General features: G+C 46.7%; 1 protein-coding gene across 1 annotated transcript in view; it reads left to right on the top strand.

Moving 5' to 3' along the window:
• Positions 1–17,527, top strand: part of LOC115161408 (FTS and Hook-interacting protein homolog) — a gene marked incomplete in the record, with an annotated part of 75,277 nt that overhangs the window by 46,389 nt on the left and 11,361 nt on the right. Inside the window, 4 exon segments of the mRNA XM_029712373.1 lie at positions 77–244; positions 8,700–8,779; positions 9,198–9,367; positions 15,973–17,418. Of these exon segments, the coding sequence (XP_029568233.1) occupies positions 77–244; positions 8,700–8,779; positions 9,198–9,367; positions 15,973–17,418 (1,864 nt within the window).

Below are 17,527 nucleotides of genomic sequence, written 5' to 3'. Positions count from 1 at the left end.
CCCTCCCTACCACTATCTCCCTCCCTCCCCCTCTCTCTCTTTGTCTCTCTCTTCCTCTCTCTCTCCCTCCCTCCAGTCATCTGTAGATGAGATGATAGCCAGTACAGCCTACCTGGATCTGTTCCTGCGCAGCGTCACGGAAACAGCTCTCCTCAAAACCTTCCTACGCTTCATCCTCATGCATCGCCATGACAACGACACCATCCTGGACACCTTGCTAACGCGCGTCAGCAGCAACTCGAGGGTCAGTAGTACAGTAACTGTGTGTGGTGCATTAATAGTAGGGATGTACGTATCGGTCCTCGGTTCAGATGTTTTAACATACTGGTCGATCAGTCCGCGGGAACCCAAACCGATTTTAAACATGCGTTGGTCAGAAAACCGCTACAAATTAAATGTTATTGGTCACATACACGTGGTCAGCAGATGTTAATGCGAGTGCATAGATCCGACAGTGCAGCAGTATCTAACAGGTAATATCTAACAATTCCACAACAAAACCTAATATCTAACAAATTCCACAACAAAACCTAATACACACAATCTGGTAAAGGAATGGGATGAGAATATATAAATATAAACTATATGGATGAGCAGTGACAGAGTGGCTAAGATGCAATAGATAGTAAAGAATAGATAGTGAAGCATACATTATATACATATGAGATGAGTAATGTGAGATATGTAAACATTATAAAAGTGACTAGTGTTCCATTTATTAAAGTGGCCAATGATATCAAGTCTGTATGTAGGCAGCAGCCTCTCTGTGTTAGTGGTGGCTGTTTAGCAGTCTGATGGCCTTAAGATAGAAGCTGTTTTTCAGTCTCTCGGTCCCAGCTGTGACGCACCTGTACTCACCTCACCTTCTGGATGGTAGCAGTGTGAACAGGTAGTGACTCGGGTGGTTGTTGTCCTTGATGATCTTTTTGGCCTTCCTGTGACATTGGGTGCTGTAGGTAGGTGTCCTGGAGGGCAGGTAGTTTGCCCCCGGTGATGCGTTGGGCTGACCACACCACCCTCTGGAGAGCCCTGCGGTTGTGGGCGGAGCAGTTGCCGTACCAGGCGGTGATACAGCCCGACAGGATGCTCTCGATTGTGCAACTGTAAAAGTTAGTGAGGGTTTTCGGTGACAAGCCACATTTTTTCAGCCTCCTGAGGTTGCGGTGATATGTACACAGAGGAACTTAACTTTCCACCTTCTCCACTGCTGTCTCATCGATGTGGATAGGGGGCTGCTCCCTCTGCTGTTTCCTGAAGTCCACGATCATCACTTTTGTTTTTTTGACATTGAGTGAGAGGTTATTTTCCTGACACCACACTCCGAGGGTCTTGTTGTTGTTGGTAATCAAACCTACCTGCAAACTTGGTCTGCAAACTTGATGATTGAGTTGGAGGTGTGCATGGCCAAGCAGTTGTGGGTGAACAGGGAGTACAGGAGGGGGCTGAGAACGTACCCTTGTGGGGCCCCAGGGTTGAGGATCAGTGGGGTGGAGATGTTGTTTCCTACCCTCACCACCTGGGGGCGGCCTGTCAAGAAGTCCAGGACCCAGTTGCACAGGACGGGGTCGAGACCCAGGGTCTCGAGCTTAATGACGAGTTTGGAGGGTACTATGGTGTTGAATGCTGAGCTGTAGTCAATGAACAGCATTCTTACATAGGTATTCCTCTTGTCCAGATGGGATAGGGCAGTGTGATGGCGATCGCATCGTCTGTGGACCTGTTGGGGCAGTAAGGAAATTGAAGTGGGTCTAGGGTGACAGGTATAGGTCGACCGATTAATCGGCATGGCCGATTTAATTAGGGCCGATTTTAAAGTTTTCATAACAATCGGTAATCTGCGTTTTTTTTTTACTCCGATTACATTGCACTCCACGAGGAGACTGCGTGTCAGGCTGACCACCTGTTATACAAGTGCAGCAAGGAGCCAAGGTAAGGTGCTAGCTAGCATTAAACTTATCTTAAAAAAATAAAAAATCAATCTCTACATAATCACAACTTAACTGCACATGGTTGATGATATTACTAGTTTATCTAGCTTGTCCTGCGTTGCATATAATCAATGCGGTGCCTGTTAATTTTTCATCGAATCACAACCTACTTTGCCAAACAGGTGATGATTTAACTTCTTGGGGCTATGTGGGACGCTAGCGTGCCACCCGTGGCGCACCCTATCAACAGCAGGTGCATTTCAAGAGCGGCAAATTTGAAACCAAATAAATGTCAAAATTCAAATTTCTCAAACATACAACTAACTTACACCCTTTGAAAGATAAACATCTCCTTAATCTAACCACGTTGTCCGATTTCAAAAAGGTTTTACGGCGAAAGCATAAAGTTAGGTTATGTTAGGAGAGTACATTGACAATAGCTGTGTGTAATGTATTGTCAATTCAAAGACAGGCGTCACCAAAACCATAAAATCAGCTAAAATTATGCACTAACCTTTTACAACCTCCATCAGATGACACTCCTAGGACATTATGTTAGACAATGCATGCATTTTTAGTTCTATCAAGTTCATATTTATATCCAAAAACAGCGTTTTACTATGGCGTTGATGTTCAGGAAATCGTTTCCCTCCAATAACCGGCAGTCAAGTCATGACAACAAAATAATTAATTAATATTAGAAAACATTGGTAAAATATTATATTGTCATTCAAAGAATTATAGATTTACATCTCTTGAACGCAATCGACTTGCCAGATTTAAAATTAACCTTACTGGGAAATCACACTTTGCAATAATCTGAGCACTGCGCCCAGAAAAATACACTTTGCGATACAGACTAACCGCCATGTTGGAGAGATCTAAAATCGAAAATACTATGTAAATAATCCATTACCTTTGATTCTCTTCATCAGATGTCACTTCCAGGAATCCCAGGTCCATAACGAATGTAGTTTTGTTCAAAAAAGCTCATCATTTATGTCCAAAAAGCTCCGTGTTGTTAGCACATGATCTAAGCCAGCCGGACTTCACTTCACGAACGGAAAAAATATATTTACGTTCGTTCAAACATGTCAAACGTTGTATCGCATAAATCATTAGTGCCTTTTTTAACCAGAACATGAATAAAATTCAAGGCGGACGATTGGGTTCTCTTTTAAAACGTATTGGAATGAGAGTACCCAACATCAACTCGCGCGCCAGGTGTCTAATGGGCCATCACCGTTCCAAGGCTCTTGTTCGGTCAGATCTCACAGTATAAGACTCAAAACACTTTGTAAAGGCTGGTGACATCTAGTGGAAGCAATAGGAAGTGCCAAAACATTCCTCAGCCCCTTTGTTTTTCAATGGCATAGGCTTAAAGTCAATTCAACACATCAGGTATCCACTTCCTGTCAGAATCTGTCTCAGGGTTTTGCCTGCCAAATGAGTTCTGTTATACTCACAGACACCATTCAAACAGTTTTAGAAACTTTAGGGTGTTTTCTATCCATATATAATAAGTATATGCATATTCTAGTTACTGGGTAGGATTAGTAACCAGATTAAATCGGATACATTTTTTTATCCAGCTGTGAAAATACTGCCCCCTATACCATAACAGGTTAACAAAAGCGCATTCGCGTCAGGGTGTATGCAGCAGTTTGTGCCGCCTGGCTCGTTGCGAACTGTGTGAAGACTATTTCTTCTTAACAAAGACCGTAATTAATTTGCCCGAATTTTACATAATTATGACATAACATTGAAGGTTGTGCAATGTAACAGTAATATTTATAGGTGAATGCACCAATTTGTAAGTCGCTCTGGATAAGAGCGTCTGCTAAATGACTTAAATGTAATGTAATGTAATTTAGACTTCCGTATTTCACTGAAACAATAAACGTTTTGTTTTCTAAATGATAGTTTCCGGATTTGACCATTTTAATGACCTAAGACTCGTACTTCTCTGTGTTTATTATATTATAATTAAGTCTGATTTGATATTCGATAGAGCAGTCTGACTGAGCGGTGGTAGGCAGCAGCAGGCTCCTAAGCATTTATTCAAACAGCACTTTCCTGCGCTTGCCAGCAGCTCTTCGCAATACTTGAAGCACAGCGCTGTTTATGACTTCAAGCAAGACGTCGATGTCCGCGACGGGGCTGGTTTTCTATTTGGACTCCGTGATTGTCTGTAGACCCTGCCACATACGCCTCGTGTCTGAGCCGTTGATTTGCGACTCCACTTTGTCTCTATACTGACGTTTTGCTTGTTTGATTGCCTTACGGAGGGAATAACTACACAGTTTGTATTTGGCCATGTTTCCAGTCACCTTACCATGATTAAATGCGGTGGTACGTGCTTTAAAATGTTAACGAATTCGCCGGTTCACTCATATTTCAATTCCAAAAATACCTCTTATCTGTTGCGACTGAATTGATGCATCCTCTCCTTCGGTTCAGTTACACATGTGATTACGAATGACGGTCAGATAAGTGCGCACAGTGTAGGAGACACAGCTGATCGCGACAACCAGATCGTAGACCAAACCCTGTTTTTCCATGCTTTACGTCTGGCACCTTCAGCATTCAAATGCTTTTGTAAAATTGGCTTTTGGTTTAAACAGTCGGTGTACTTGGTCATTTTTTTTTTTACACGAACAGGGTAGTAATCATTTGGGGCATTCCAAACAGTCTAAACCATTCGCTTTCGAGACGGGGATAAAAATTAAAAAGCTGCATTTTATTCATTGGTTAAATGCCATGCTAGTCTCAAAATATAAATACTGACATAGTAATAGCTCAAAACATTCTTCAAAAATGACAAGTTAATCAGTTAGGGAATGGTGATTTCAGATCAGATGTAGGGGGGGACAAAAAGCATTACCCCCCCATCTGATAGTGGGGTGGTAGAGGCTTTGTCTGCCCAATGGCTCAGCTCAGGTGCCTACTCACACCATTGACATTAACACTCACTGACTCACAAACACTCTCTTCTCACTCACTCACTCACAAACATGCTAATGTTCTGCTGTTTCCCTCCTACAGCTGTCTAATGTTCTGCTGTTTCCCCCCTACAGCTGTCTAATGTTCTGCTGTTTCTCTCCTACAGCTGTCTAATGTTCTGCTGTTTCCCTCCTACAGGTGTCTAATGTTCTGCTGTTTCTCTCCTACAGCTGTCTAATGTTCTGCTGTTTCCCTCCTACAGCTGTCTAATGTTCTGCTGTTTCTCTCCTACAGCTGTCTAATGTTCTGCTGTTTCTCTCCTACAGCTGTCTAATGTTCTGCTGTTTCTCTCCTACAGCTGTCTAATGTTCTGCTGTTTCTCTCCTACAGCTGTCTAATGTTCTGCTGTTTCCCTCCTACAGCTGTCTAATGTTCTGCTGTTGCCCTCCTACAGCTGTCTAATGTTCTGCTGTTTCTCTCCTACAGCTGTCTAATGTTCTGCTGTTTCTCTCCTACAGCTGTCTAATGTTCTGCTGTTTCTCTCCTACAGCTGTCTAATGTTCTGTTGTTTCTCTCCTACAGCTGTCTAATGTTCTGCTGTTTCTCTCCTACAGCTGTCTAATGTTCTGCTGTTTCCCTCCTACAGCTGTCTAATGTTCTGCTTTTTCTCTCCTACAGCTGTCTAATGTTCTGCTGTTTCTCTCCTACAGCTGTCTAATGTTCTGCTGTTTCCCTCCTACAGCTGTCTAATGTTCTGCTGTTTCCCTCCTACAGCTGTCTAATGTTCTTCATGTTTCCCTCCTACAGCTGTCTAATGTTCTGCTGTTTCTCTCCTACAGCTGTCTAATGTTCTGCTGTTTCCCTCCTACAGCTGTCTAATGTTCTGCTGTTTCCCTCCTACAGCTGTCTAATGTTCTTCTGTTTCTCTCCTACAGCTGTCTAATGTTCTGCTGTTTCCCTCCTACAGCTGTCTAATGTTCTGCTGTTTCTCTCCTACAGCTGTCTAATGTTCTGCTGTTTCCCTCCTACAGCTGTCTAATGTTCTCCTGTTTCCCTCCTACAGCTGTCTAATGTTCTGCTGTTTCCCTCCTACAGCTGTCTAATGTTCTGCTGTTTCCCTCCTACAGCTGTCTAATGTTCTGCTGTTTCTCTCCTACAGCTGTCTAATGTTCTGCTGTTTCCCTCCTACAGCTGTCTAATGTTCTGCTGTTTCCCTCCTACAGCTGTCTAATGTTCTGCTGTTTCCCTCCTACAGCTGTCTAATGTTCTGCTGTTTCTCTCCTACAGCTGTCTAATGTTCTTCATGTTTATCTCCTACAGCTGTCTAATGTTCTGTTTCTTCATGTTTCTCTCCTACAGATGTCTAATGTTCTGCTGTTTCTTTCCTACAGCTGTCTAATGTTCTGCTGTTTCTCTCCTACAGCTGTCTAATGTTCTGCTGTTTCCCTCCTACAGCTGTCTAATGTTCTGCTGTTTCCCTCCTACAGCTGTCTAATGTTCTGCTGTTTCCCTCCTACAGCTGTCTAATGTTCTGCTGTTTCTCTCCTACAGCTGTCTAATGTTCTGCTGTTTCCCTCCTACAGCTGTCTAATGTTCTGCTGTTTCTCTCCTACAGCTGTCTAATGTTCTGCTGTTTCTCTCCTACAGCTGTCTAATGTTCTGCTGTTGCCCTCCTACAGCTGTCTAATGTTCTGCTGTTTCTCTCCTACAGCTGTCTAATGTTCTGCTGTTTCCCTCCTACAGGTGTCTAATGTTCTGCTGTTTCCCTCCTACAGCTGTCTAATGTTCTGCTGTTTCCCTCCTACAGCTGTCTAATGTTCTGCTGTTTCCCTCCTACAGCTGTCTAATGTTCTGCTGTTTCTCTCCTACAGCTGTCTAATGTTCTGCTGTTTCCCTCCTACAGCTGTCTAATGTTCTGCTGTTTCCCTCCTACAGCTGTCTAATGTTCTGCTGTTTCCCTCCTACAGCTGTCTAATGTTCTGCTGTTTCTCTCCTACAGCTGTCTAATGTTCTTCATGTTTATCTCCTACAGCTGTCTAATGTTCTGTTTCTTCATGTTTCTCTCCTACAGATGTCTAATGTTCTGCTGTTTCTTTCCTACAGCTGTCTAATGTTCTGCTGTTTCTCTCCTACAGCTGTCTAATGTTCTGCTGTTTCCCTCCTACAGCTGTCTAATGTTCTGCTGTTTCCCTCCTACAGCTGTCTAATGTTCTGCTGTTTCCCTCCTACAGCTGTCTAATGTTCTGCTGTTTCTCTCCTACAGCTGTCTAATGTTCTGCTGTTTCCCTCCTACAGCTGTCTAATGTTCTGCTGTTTCTCTCCTACAGCTGTCTAATGTTCTGCTGTTTCTCTCCTACAGCTGTCTAATGTTCTGCTGTTGCCCTCCTACAGCTGTCTAATGTTCTGCTGTTTCTCTCCTACAGCTGTCTAATGTTCTGCTGTTTCCCTCCTACAGGTGTCTAATGTTCTGCTGTTTCCCTCCTACAGCTGTCTAATGTTCTGCTGTTTCCCTCCTACAGCTGTCTAATGTTCTGCTGTTTCCCTCCTACAGCTGTCTAATGTTCTGCTGTTTCTCTCCTACAGCTGTCTAATGTTCTGCTGTTTCCCTCCTACAGCTGTCTAATGTTCTGCTGTTTCTCTCCTACAGCTGTCTAATGTTCTGCTGTTTCCCTCCTACAGCTGTCTAATGTTCTGCTGTTGCCCTCCTACAGCTGTCTAATGTTCTGCTGTTTCCCTCCTACAGCTGTCTAATGTTCTGCTGTTTCCCTTCTACAGCTGTCAAATGTTCTGCTGTTTCCCACCTACAGCTGTCTAATGTTCTTCATGTTTCTCTCCTACAGCTGTCTAATGTTCTTCATGTTTCTCTCCTACAGCTGTCTAATGTTCTGCTGTTTCCCTCCTACAGCTGTCTAATGTTCTGCTGTTTCCCTCCTACAGCTGTCTAATGTTCTGCTGTTTCTCTCCTACAGCTGTCTAATGTTCTGCTGTTTCCCTCCTACAGCTGTCTAATGTTCTGCTGTTTCCCTCCTACAGCTGTCTAATGTTCTGCTGTTTCTCTCCTACAGCTGTCTAATGTTCTGCTGTTTCCCTCCTACAGCTGTCTAATGTTCTGCTGTTTCTCTCCTACAGCTGTCTAATGTTCTGCTGTTTCTCTCCTACAGCTGTCTAATGTTCTGCTGTTTCCCTCCTACAGCTGTCTAATGTTCTTCATGTTTCTCTCCTACAGCTGTCTAATGTTCTGTTTCTTCATGTTTCTCTCCTACAGCTGTCTAATGTTCTGCTGTTTCTCTCCTACAGCTGTCTAATGTTCTGCTGTTTTCCTCCTACAGCTGTCTAATTTTCTTCATGTTTCTCTCCTACAGCTGTCTTATGTTCTGTTTCTTCATGTTTCTCTCCTACAGCTGTCTAATGTTCTGCTGTTTCTCTCCTACAGCTGTCTAATGTTCTGCTGTTTCTCTCCTACAGCTGTCTAATGTTCTGCTGTTTCCCTCCTACAGCTGTCTAATGTTCTTCATGTTTCTCTCCTACAGCTGTCAAATGTTCTGCTGTTTCCCTCCTACAGCTGTCTAATTTTCTTCATGTTTCTCTCCTACAGCTGTCTTATGTTCTGTTTCTTCATGTTTCTCTCCTACAGCTGTCTAATGTTCTGCTGTTTCTCTCCTACAGCTGTCTAATGTTCTGCTGTTTCTCTCCTACAGCTGTCTAATGTTCTGCTGTTTCCCTCCTACAGCTGTCTAATGTTCTTCATGTTTCTCTCCTACAGCTGTCTAATTTTCTTCATGTTTCTCTCCTACAGCTGTCTAATGTTCTGCTGTTTCTCTCCTACAGCTGTGTATGGTGTCTTTGAGCCTGTCCAGGACTCTACTCTCTCTCAACTGTGAAGATCTCATGTTGCAGTTGGTTCTCAGGTAGAATCTGTCTGTCTGTCTGTCTGTCTGTCTGTCTGTCTGTCTGTCTGTCTGTCTGTCTGTCTGTCTGTCTGGAATGCGTGTGTAGTCTAAGTGGAATGCGTGTGTAGTCTAAGTGGAATGCGTGTGTAGTCTAAGTGGAATGCGTGTGTAGTCTAAGTGGAATGCGTGTGTAGTCTAAGTGGAATGCGTGTGTAGTCTAAGTGGAATGCGTGTGTAGTCTAAGTGGAATGCGTGTGTAGTCTATGTGGAATGCGTGTGTAGTCTATGTGGAATGCGTGTGTAGTCTATGTGGAATGCGTGTGTAGTCTATATGGAATGCGTGTGTAGTCTATGTGGAATACGTGTGTAGTCTATATGGAATGCGTGTGTAGTCTATATGGAATATGTGTGTAGTCATTGTATTGTTGTCGTGCAGGTATCTTCTACCCTGTACCCATGTGATGTTGAGCCAGAGGCGTGCTGTCAGGGACATTGATCTCTATGGTAAATCAGCAGACAAGTTCCTGTCCCTCATCCCAGAGTGCTGCCGCCTTAGCGTACTGCCCTCTGCTGAGCGGGAGGAAGAACCGGCCTTCTGGGGGAAAGGTAACCAACTGGACTCATTTTGTTTTTGACACTTTATTCAGACAGTAAGGAAATGAGATGGGGAGACGGGTAAGGGGGGTTGATCTCTGGTCTCCTGTGTTGGGGGGGGGGGGGGGGGGGGGTTGATCTCTGGTCTCCTGTGTTGGGGGGGGGGGGGGGTTGATCTCTGGTCTCCTGTGTTGGGGGGGGGGGGGGTTGATCTCTGGTCTCCTGTGTTGGGGGGGGGTTGATCTCTGGTCTCCTGTGTTGGGGGGGTTGATCTCTGGTCTCCTGTGTTGGGGGGGGGGGGTTGAGCTCTGGTCTCCTGTGTTGGGGGGGGGGGTTGATCTCTGGTCTCCTGTGTTGGGGGGGGGGTTGATCTCTGGTCTCCTGTGTTGGGGGGGGGGTTGAGCTCTGGTCTCCTGTGTTGGGGGGGTTGATCTCTGGTCTCCTGTGTTGGGGGGGGGGTTGATCTCTGGTCTCCTGTGTTGGGGGGGTTGATCTCTGGTCTCCTGTGTTGGGGGGGGGGTTGATCTCTGGTCTCCTGTTTTGGGGGGGGGTTGATCTCTGGTCTCCTGTGTTGGGGGGGTTGATCTCTGGTCTCCTGTGTTGGGGGGGGGGGGTTGAGCTCTGGTCTCCTGTGTTGGGGGGGTTGATCCCTGGTCTCCTGTGTTGGGGGGGTTGATCTCTGGTCTCCTGTGTTGGGGGGGGGGTTGATCCCTGGTCTCCTGTGTTGGGGGGGGGGTTGAGCTCTGGTCTCCTTTGTTGGGGGGGTTGATCCCTGGTCTCCTGTGTTGGGGGGGTTGATCTCTGGTCTCCTGTGTTGGGGGGGTTGAGATACGTGGCTCTTATCCAGGGCATCTTACAATGTACCTTATTAAAATGCAAATAATTTATAATATTTTTGACATGCGTTTTTCTGGATTTTTTTGTTATTCTGTCTCTCACTGTTCAAATACTCCTACCATTAAAATTATAGACTGATCATTTCTTTGTCAGTGGGCAAACGTACAAAATCAGCAGGGGATCAAATACTTTTTTCCCCCTCACTGTATAAGTACTGAACAGCTTGGTTCTGGTGACTTTTTAAAAGGATAACACTAAAATAAACCATCTAAAATGTATTTTCCACCCCCAGAAATGAGCTCAATAAAGAATTGAGAAAATGATTATAGTTAAACAGAATGCAATATAAGGTTGAGTGCTGCAGCTATCTAAATAAACACAACAGAGACCTTCATCACAGAAGGAGGGCGTTGGAAATCTCTTTCCAGGTTCTGACAAAAACCTACTTCTGACATTAGTTTACAGCCTTGGTCAGAGCACTTAATTCTTCTGGCTTTCTGGAAAAAGATTTCCAACGCTCTCCTGTAATTGAGCTCCTTGATGGGGGGGGGGGGGGCGTTGATGGAGAGCCACATGCCGGCGGCTAGATACTCCCCCTGCAGTCTGTTCCTCAAGTCTGTTTTGACCTGCAATAACAGAAATAATAATAATAATAATAAGAGAAAGGAGAGTGACAAAGAGGATCTACTTTCACATTTTAAATGTTTTACTCGTTTCATTGCAGAGAAGTCCCTTATCACAATTAACGGAAGACACCGGTATAGTCAGTGCGATTTGCTGTCAGCTGGCTTATGCAGGGGAAGGGGGTAGAGCTGTCCCCACTCATCAAACAGCTTTGTCATTGCTGGCGGCTGGTCCAACCCCTGAAATACATGGGGAAAAAACCTAAAGATGTCTAACATTAAAGAAGAGTCAACAGAGTGGAACGTTCAACAGGAAAAAGGGTTGGGCAACAACTGGTCTAAAATGGTCTCTTCAAAAGATTTGTCACACTCATGCCATACCTTGAACTAGTGCATGTTGTAGCTCAGCAGCCTCTGGCGCTTGGAGTACTGCCTGGAGAGGAGGGTCAGGTTAAAAGGGGTTTATCCTCTCATTAGAGAACGCAGCCTGAGGTCTCAACACACTGAAGGCCCTCCAGAATCTCCAGGTGCTGGAACCTCCGGTCTAGGCTGTCCTGGAGGCCAACAACATATGGATCCATGACCTAATAACAGCACAAAGCAGAAAATAAGTGATTTAATAGCTGTTTGTTTTAGTTTATCCAACACACATGATGTAACATTGGTTTCATCACAGCATTTGAAACAAATGTTTTCACCAGAACTGCTTCCTGGTCTTTGTCTTCTCCACCTGGCTTCTCCCTCTCCTCCCTCTCCACCCTCTCCTCCCTCTCCCTCTCCACCCTCTCCTCCCTCTCCCTCTCCACCCTCTCCTCCCTCTCCCTCTCCACCCTCTCCACCCTCTCCCTCTCCTCCCTCTCCACCCTCTCCCTCTCCTCCCTCTCCACCCTCTCCCTCTCCTCTCCTCCTCGATGTTGAATGCGCCCAGACCCTAAGGGAAAGGGGGGTATCTAGTCAGTTGTACAACTGAATGCCTTCAATGTGTCCTTCCTGCATTTAACCCAACCCCTCTGAATCAGAGAGGTGCGGGGGGCTGCCTTAATCGACATCCACGTCTTTGGCGCCCGGGGAACAGTGGGTTAACAACAAATATTTACCTTGTCAGCTCGGGGATTCGATCCAGCAACCTTTCTAGTGGTTAGTGGGTCATCGATGTCCTGGTGGAGTTGGCTCAGAAATGACCCCTGGGGCTGGAACACACCAGCATTTTTAATGGCGAAGGGTGATGCCTTGTAGGTCACAGGGACCTACAACACGAGATTTGGTTTTTGCTTGAAGTTTATTCTAATGAAATGTCAGCAGTTGTTAAATATTTAACTGAATAGTGCTGTCCTGAGACGTTTTGAACACGAAGATAGAAAATAATGTACCTGCTCTTCTACGTCCTCCTTTTGGAATGCTTTTGAAAGCCAGGTCAGGTGAGGAGGCATGTCCCCCTGCAGGTAAAGTGCTGCCACAAATCTGTAGACTTAAAGAAGTCTGTCACTCCACAATGATGCATCAATTGACAATAAAAAAAAAAAAGGTTTTAAAAGCCACATTGTGGACCACTCAAATCGAATTTTGAGACACTGAAAGCAGTAATAACAACACGGTACATTGTTTAATTTGGAGTCACTATAATCTCTAATACGTGTAGGACTTCCTGTACGTGGCACAGAAAACGTAGAGGCCCTTATTAAGCAGTTGGGCACCAGTTCACCACCTCAGCCGATGCAGCCAACACTGCGCTGAGGTTTCGCTGTAAGATTAGCCATGGCCAGGTGCTGGGACAGCCAGCGAACATCCTTCCCTTCCTGCAAAATCTATGTATTTTGAGTGTAGATGCAGTAGGTGAACAAGATGAGACCAGAGTAGCAAAGTGAATAAATGTGATGCATAATCTCACCTTCACTTTTAAAGTACTGAAAGGCCCAGGGTCGCTGAAGCAGTTTTCAAGACTTATGTCTTGTTACGGCTTTTGGCAAAGTAACTATGGAGCTGCTGCAGGTGAAAGTGTCCATATAGGGGACGTCAGCTGATGTATCTCTACAGGCCAGAGCAAGATGGCGGGCAGCACAAGACACAGACACCATCCACGGGAAGGCATCCTTTAACTGTTTTGCCACACCACTATGTTGTCCTGTTTTGAAGAAAAATACAGACATACTGTAAAAAAAACAACAACAAATGGTTCACTCGAAGACTTTGTGTTGTGTCCATACCAGTCATCACTGCAGCCCCATCACTACCCAGTCCATACCATCTCTCTGTTGGTATCTTTTTGATGTTCAGCGCCTCCTTGATGGCAGCAACGATGGTGTCTGCCTTGCCACTATCTAGTGTGTGTGCTCTTGTCAATCTTCAAACAAATGAGAACAATGTGAAATAAAAGTCTGGTGACATTTTTAAATATCAAGTGAAGAAAATATAAGCAAAACCACAGAATTGTGGAGCACTCATTCACCTTGAGCTTTTGTGAAATAGTTACAACCCAGTAAGGTCCAGTAGTTCTGGGAAGTTTGTGTGATGGGCCTGCTCCTGCTTTGTTAGATGGTACAGACGTTTAAGGCCTCGTGCTCAGGCACTGTGGTTGGCTCGAATACAACTATGACTTAGGAGCCTGTGAACAGCAACAGGCTGTTTATATTGTTATTGAGCCACGGTTAATGCACAATCTGACATCTTTTACAGTGGAATAGACATTTTAAGAAATGTAATGATCCAATAGAACAATCTTTACCTTTTTCTTTTGCCAGGATTGCATGAGCTCTCACACTTTCCATGTGTTGCCCTGTCCCTGGGTGCTGGTTAATATAGTCCAGCCCATGAATCCGGGCCCCTTATTTCAATAAAAGGGGTCTTTTGACACACCCCTCGTTGACGGAACAGGCAGCAGAACATTCCTAGACGGGATGTAGAGTTTAGTTTAGTGGAATTACTGGTGGCTGGGACAATGCCTATTACAGATAGCAAGCATTACAACACCACACATAATGCTGTGGACTAGTACAGACTAACGTTTGTAGCCCTTAGCCTAATTAAAGGAAATATATTATATAGCCAACGCTTCAGTCTGTACATTTTAAGCCACTTTGGGTCCCTTCTGGTGGTGCGCACTTGACCTTACTTCTCTCTCCTTCTCCTCTCATCTCTTTTTATCTACTTCTCTTTCTTCTCCTTTTCAACTCTCCTTTCTTCTGTTCCTCTCTCCTTTCCTCTGTTCCTATCTGCTCTCCTCTCTCCTTCCCTCTGTTCCTCTCTCCTTTCCTCTGTTCCTATCTGCTCTCCTCTCTCCTTCCCTCTGTTCCTCTCTCCTTTCCTCTGTTCCTATCTGCTCTCCTTTTCTCCTTCCATCTCTGCTCCATTCTGTCCTTCATGCATCCCTACCTCACTGCCAGGATTCTGCCTCTTCTCTGTCTAGTAAACTAAGCCATACACTTGTTATTAAAAACGATAGCTTAAGCTTTTAAAGAGTTAACTAAAGAAAGTATCATTTTAATTCAGCCTGATTTGAGGTTAGCTAGCTAAGCTAACGTTACCTGACACTCTTGTCCCTGTTCCCCCTTTCTCTTTCCACTCTGTGGCTGGAAATATTTCAATAAACTCCTCTGGAAGAAAAAAATAATCATTAATGGATTACAGATAAATGTAACTATCTTTCTTGTACTTGATACTGTTCCAAACGAACTAGCTAATCTCTCCATCTCCCTCCTCAAATCTCTCCATCTCCCTCCCCAAATCTCTCCATCTCCCTCCCCAAATCTCTCCATCTCCCTCCCCAAATCTCTCCATCTCCCTCCCCAAACCTCTCCATCTCCCTCCCCAAACCTCTCCATCTCCCTCCCCAAACCTCTCCATCTCCCTCCCCTAATATCTCCCTCCCCAAACCTCTCCATCTCCCTCCTCAAACCTCTCCATCTCCCTCCTCAAATCTCTCCATCTCCCTCCTCAAATCTCTCCATCTCCCTCCCCAAATCTCTCCATCTCCCTCCCCAAATCTCTCCATCTCCCTCCCCAAATCTCTCCATCTCCCTCCTCAAATCTCTCCATCTCCCTCCTCAAATCTCTCCATCTCCCTCCTCAAATCTCTCCATCTCCCTCCTCAAATCTCTCCATCTCCCTCCTCAAATCTCTCCATCTCCCTCCTCAAATCTCTCCATCTCCCAAGTCAAATCTCTCCATCTCCCAAGTCAAATCTCTCCATCTCCCTCCTCAAACCTCTCCATCTCCCTCCTCAAACCTCTCCATCTCCTTCCTCAAACCTCTCCATCTCCCTCCTCAAATCTCCATCTCCCTCCTCAAATCTCTCCATCTCCCTCCTCAAACCTCTCCATCTCCCTCCTCAAATCTCTCCATCTCCCTCCCCAAATCTCTCCATCTCCCTCCCCAAATCCTCCTCAAATCTCTCCATCTCCCTCCTCAAATCTCTCCATCTCCTTCCTCAAATCTCTCCCTCCTCAAATCTCTCCCTCCTCAAATCTTTCCATCTCCCTCCTGACTCTGCCTCTGTCCCCGATCCCTTCTTTTCTTGATCTATTTACCAAGAAAAGCGAATGTGCTTTTACAGAACTTTTATTTAAACTATGTTTGGTAGAAATAGGATGTTTATTTTGGTGTGGCGGCAATGATTCTGCCATGGAGCAGCGCCACGCTTAAATGAATGCAGAGGAAACACTGCCATGGTGTTGTGTTAAGAGTTGGATGAAGTTGAACTAGAAGTGTTAAAGGATAACCATGACTGACGTTCCTCCCTGTTATGTGCTCTTTGTCTCTGTCCGTGTGTCTCCGTCCGTCTGTCTCTGTCCGTCTGTCTCCGTCCGTCCGTCTGTCTCCCCCACATGTCTGTCTGTCTCCCCCACATGTCTGTCTGTCTCCCCCACATGTCTGTCTGTCTCCCCCACATGTCTGTCTGTCTCCCCCACATGTCTGTCTGTCTCCCCCACATGTCTGTCTGTCTCCCCCACATGTCTGTCTGTCTCCCCCACATGTCTGTCTGTCTGTTTGTTTTCGTCTGTCTGTCTCCCCCACATGTCTGTCTGTCTGTTTGTTTTCGTCTGTCTGTCTCCCCCACATGTCTGTCTGTCTGTTTGTTTTCGTCTGTCTGTCTGTCTCTCTCTATCCGTCTCTCTGTCTCTCTCTATCCGTCTCTCTGTCTCTCCCTGTGTCTGTCTGTAGTACTGAACAGTCCCAGCTCAGAGTCTCCTATACACTCCAAACCGAGCACTCCGTCCCGCCTGGCCCTCTTCATGCGCCAGCAGAGCACTGCACTGCCCTTCAACACCTCCCCCACTGAGACGGTCCCCTCGTCCCCCCGCGGGGGCCCTAGCACCCCCCTGTCGCCCGACAGCCCCATGCACCCCGTCCCAGAGGGTCTGGACTGGGAGTCGGGGTACCTGGAGTACCTCAGGGACGCCCGTAGGGGAGTAGAGCTGTGCTCCTGGGCCTGCCGGAACTGGTCAGCCCCCTACGACGGAGAGGACCCCTCACCCAACACGGCCCCTCTACCGCCCCCGCCCCCCACATCCAATCCCTCCCTGACCATGTTCCCAGAGCACTTCTCCTTCCAGCAGGGAGGAGGTGGTGCTAGTGGTGGTGGTGGTGGTAGTAACTCCCACGGCCAGCAGAGGGCAGCGGTGGTGGCAGCAGCTCGGTCAGAGTGGAGCAGTACAGAGAGGGACAGTGGAGAGTGGGACGTCACCATCGGTAAGAACAACTGTACTATCAGCCTCACGCCCCGCACCAAGAAACGCAGCCTGCAGAGAGAGGATGTCCCCCTCCCCAAACCTCTCCACCTCCCTCCTGACTCTACCTCTGCCTCCGTCCCTGACCCCTCTGCTGCTCCCCACCTCCCCTCCGTAGGCCCTCACCAGGCCATCTTCAATGGAACGTCGTCAGGGGGTCAGGAGGACGGGTGTCCAGACAGCCAGGATGGAGGGATGGAGGTTAAGAAGGTGAAGAGAGATTTGGGCGAGCAGCGGCAGCACCCTGCGGGGGTGGGGGACTCTAGTCAGAACATTGCGGTAGATGCCAGCCCTACCCCGGCCCCTACCCAGTCCTGTGGGCCCCTACAGGTGTTGCACAGTGAAGGGAATAGAAGTGTGACTGGGGAAAACTCCAGATGTCTTCCATCACACATACAGAGTCACACCCAGGATCAACCTGCTCCGTGGACTCCAGCACCCTGTACCAACTCCTCCGACGTCAGCCTGACCCCTCAGGTCCCTGGATCGGTACCTCCAGAGGCAATGCTCTCTACCCAGTCAGAAGCAGTGGAGCGGCTGATCTCTGAGCTCCTGGATGGGGTTGGACCGGGGGAGGGAGGGCAGCAGGGGCCTGGAGACTCCAACGGCCAGGGCATCAGCATCGAGGCCTTCACCCAGGAACTCCGGGAGCTGGAGGAGAGGGTGAGGGAGAGGAGCAGGGGGGTGGGGCTTCTCAGACAGCTGGAGGAGACTACCAGAGACCCCGACTCAGAGGAAGCGCTGCCCCCTTCGCCCCTGGACGCTGACCTGATTGGGACTGGGGCGGGGGCTGGAGTGGAGCCCAAGGGAGTGGGGTCAGCTGTGGGGCAGTTCAGCCCTGCCAGGCCTCTAGGACAGCCATCCTCTCAGCCCTACACAGGTGAGAAAGACCTCCACACTACAGTGTCATGTCTATCACACTGTTGATATTGTCTTTTCTCAAGTTGTTTGTGGGGATGATGTCAGTTGTCATATATTGATTTGGTGTT

This window comes from Salmo trutta, chromosome 24 (assembly GCF_901001165.1).
Source record: "Salmo trutta chromosome 24, fSalTru1.1, whole genome shotgun sequence".
In the NCBI taxonomy this organism is placed as follows: Eukaryota; Metazoa; Chordata; class Actinopteri; order Salmoniformes; family Salmonidae; genus Salmo; species Salmo trutta.
Note: the sequence above shows the minus strand (reverse complement) of the source record. Positions and strands in the feature narration are given on the sequence as shown.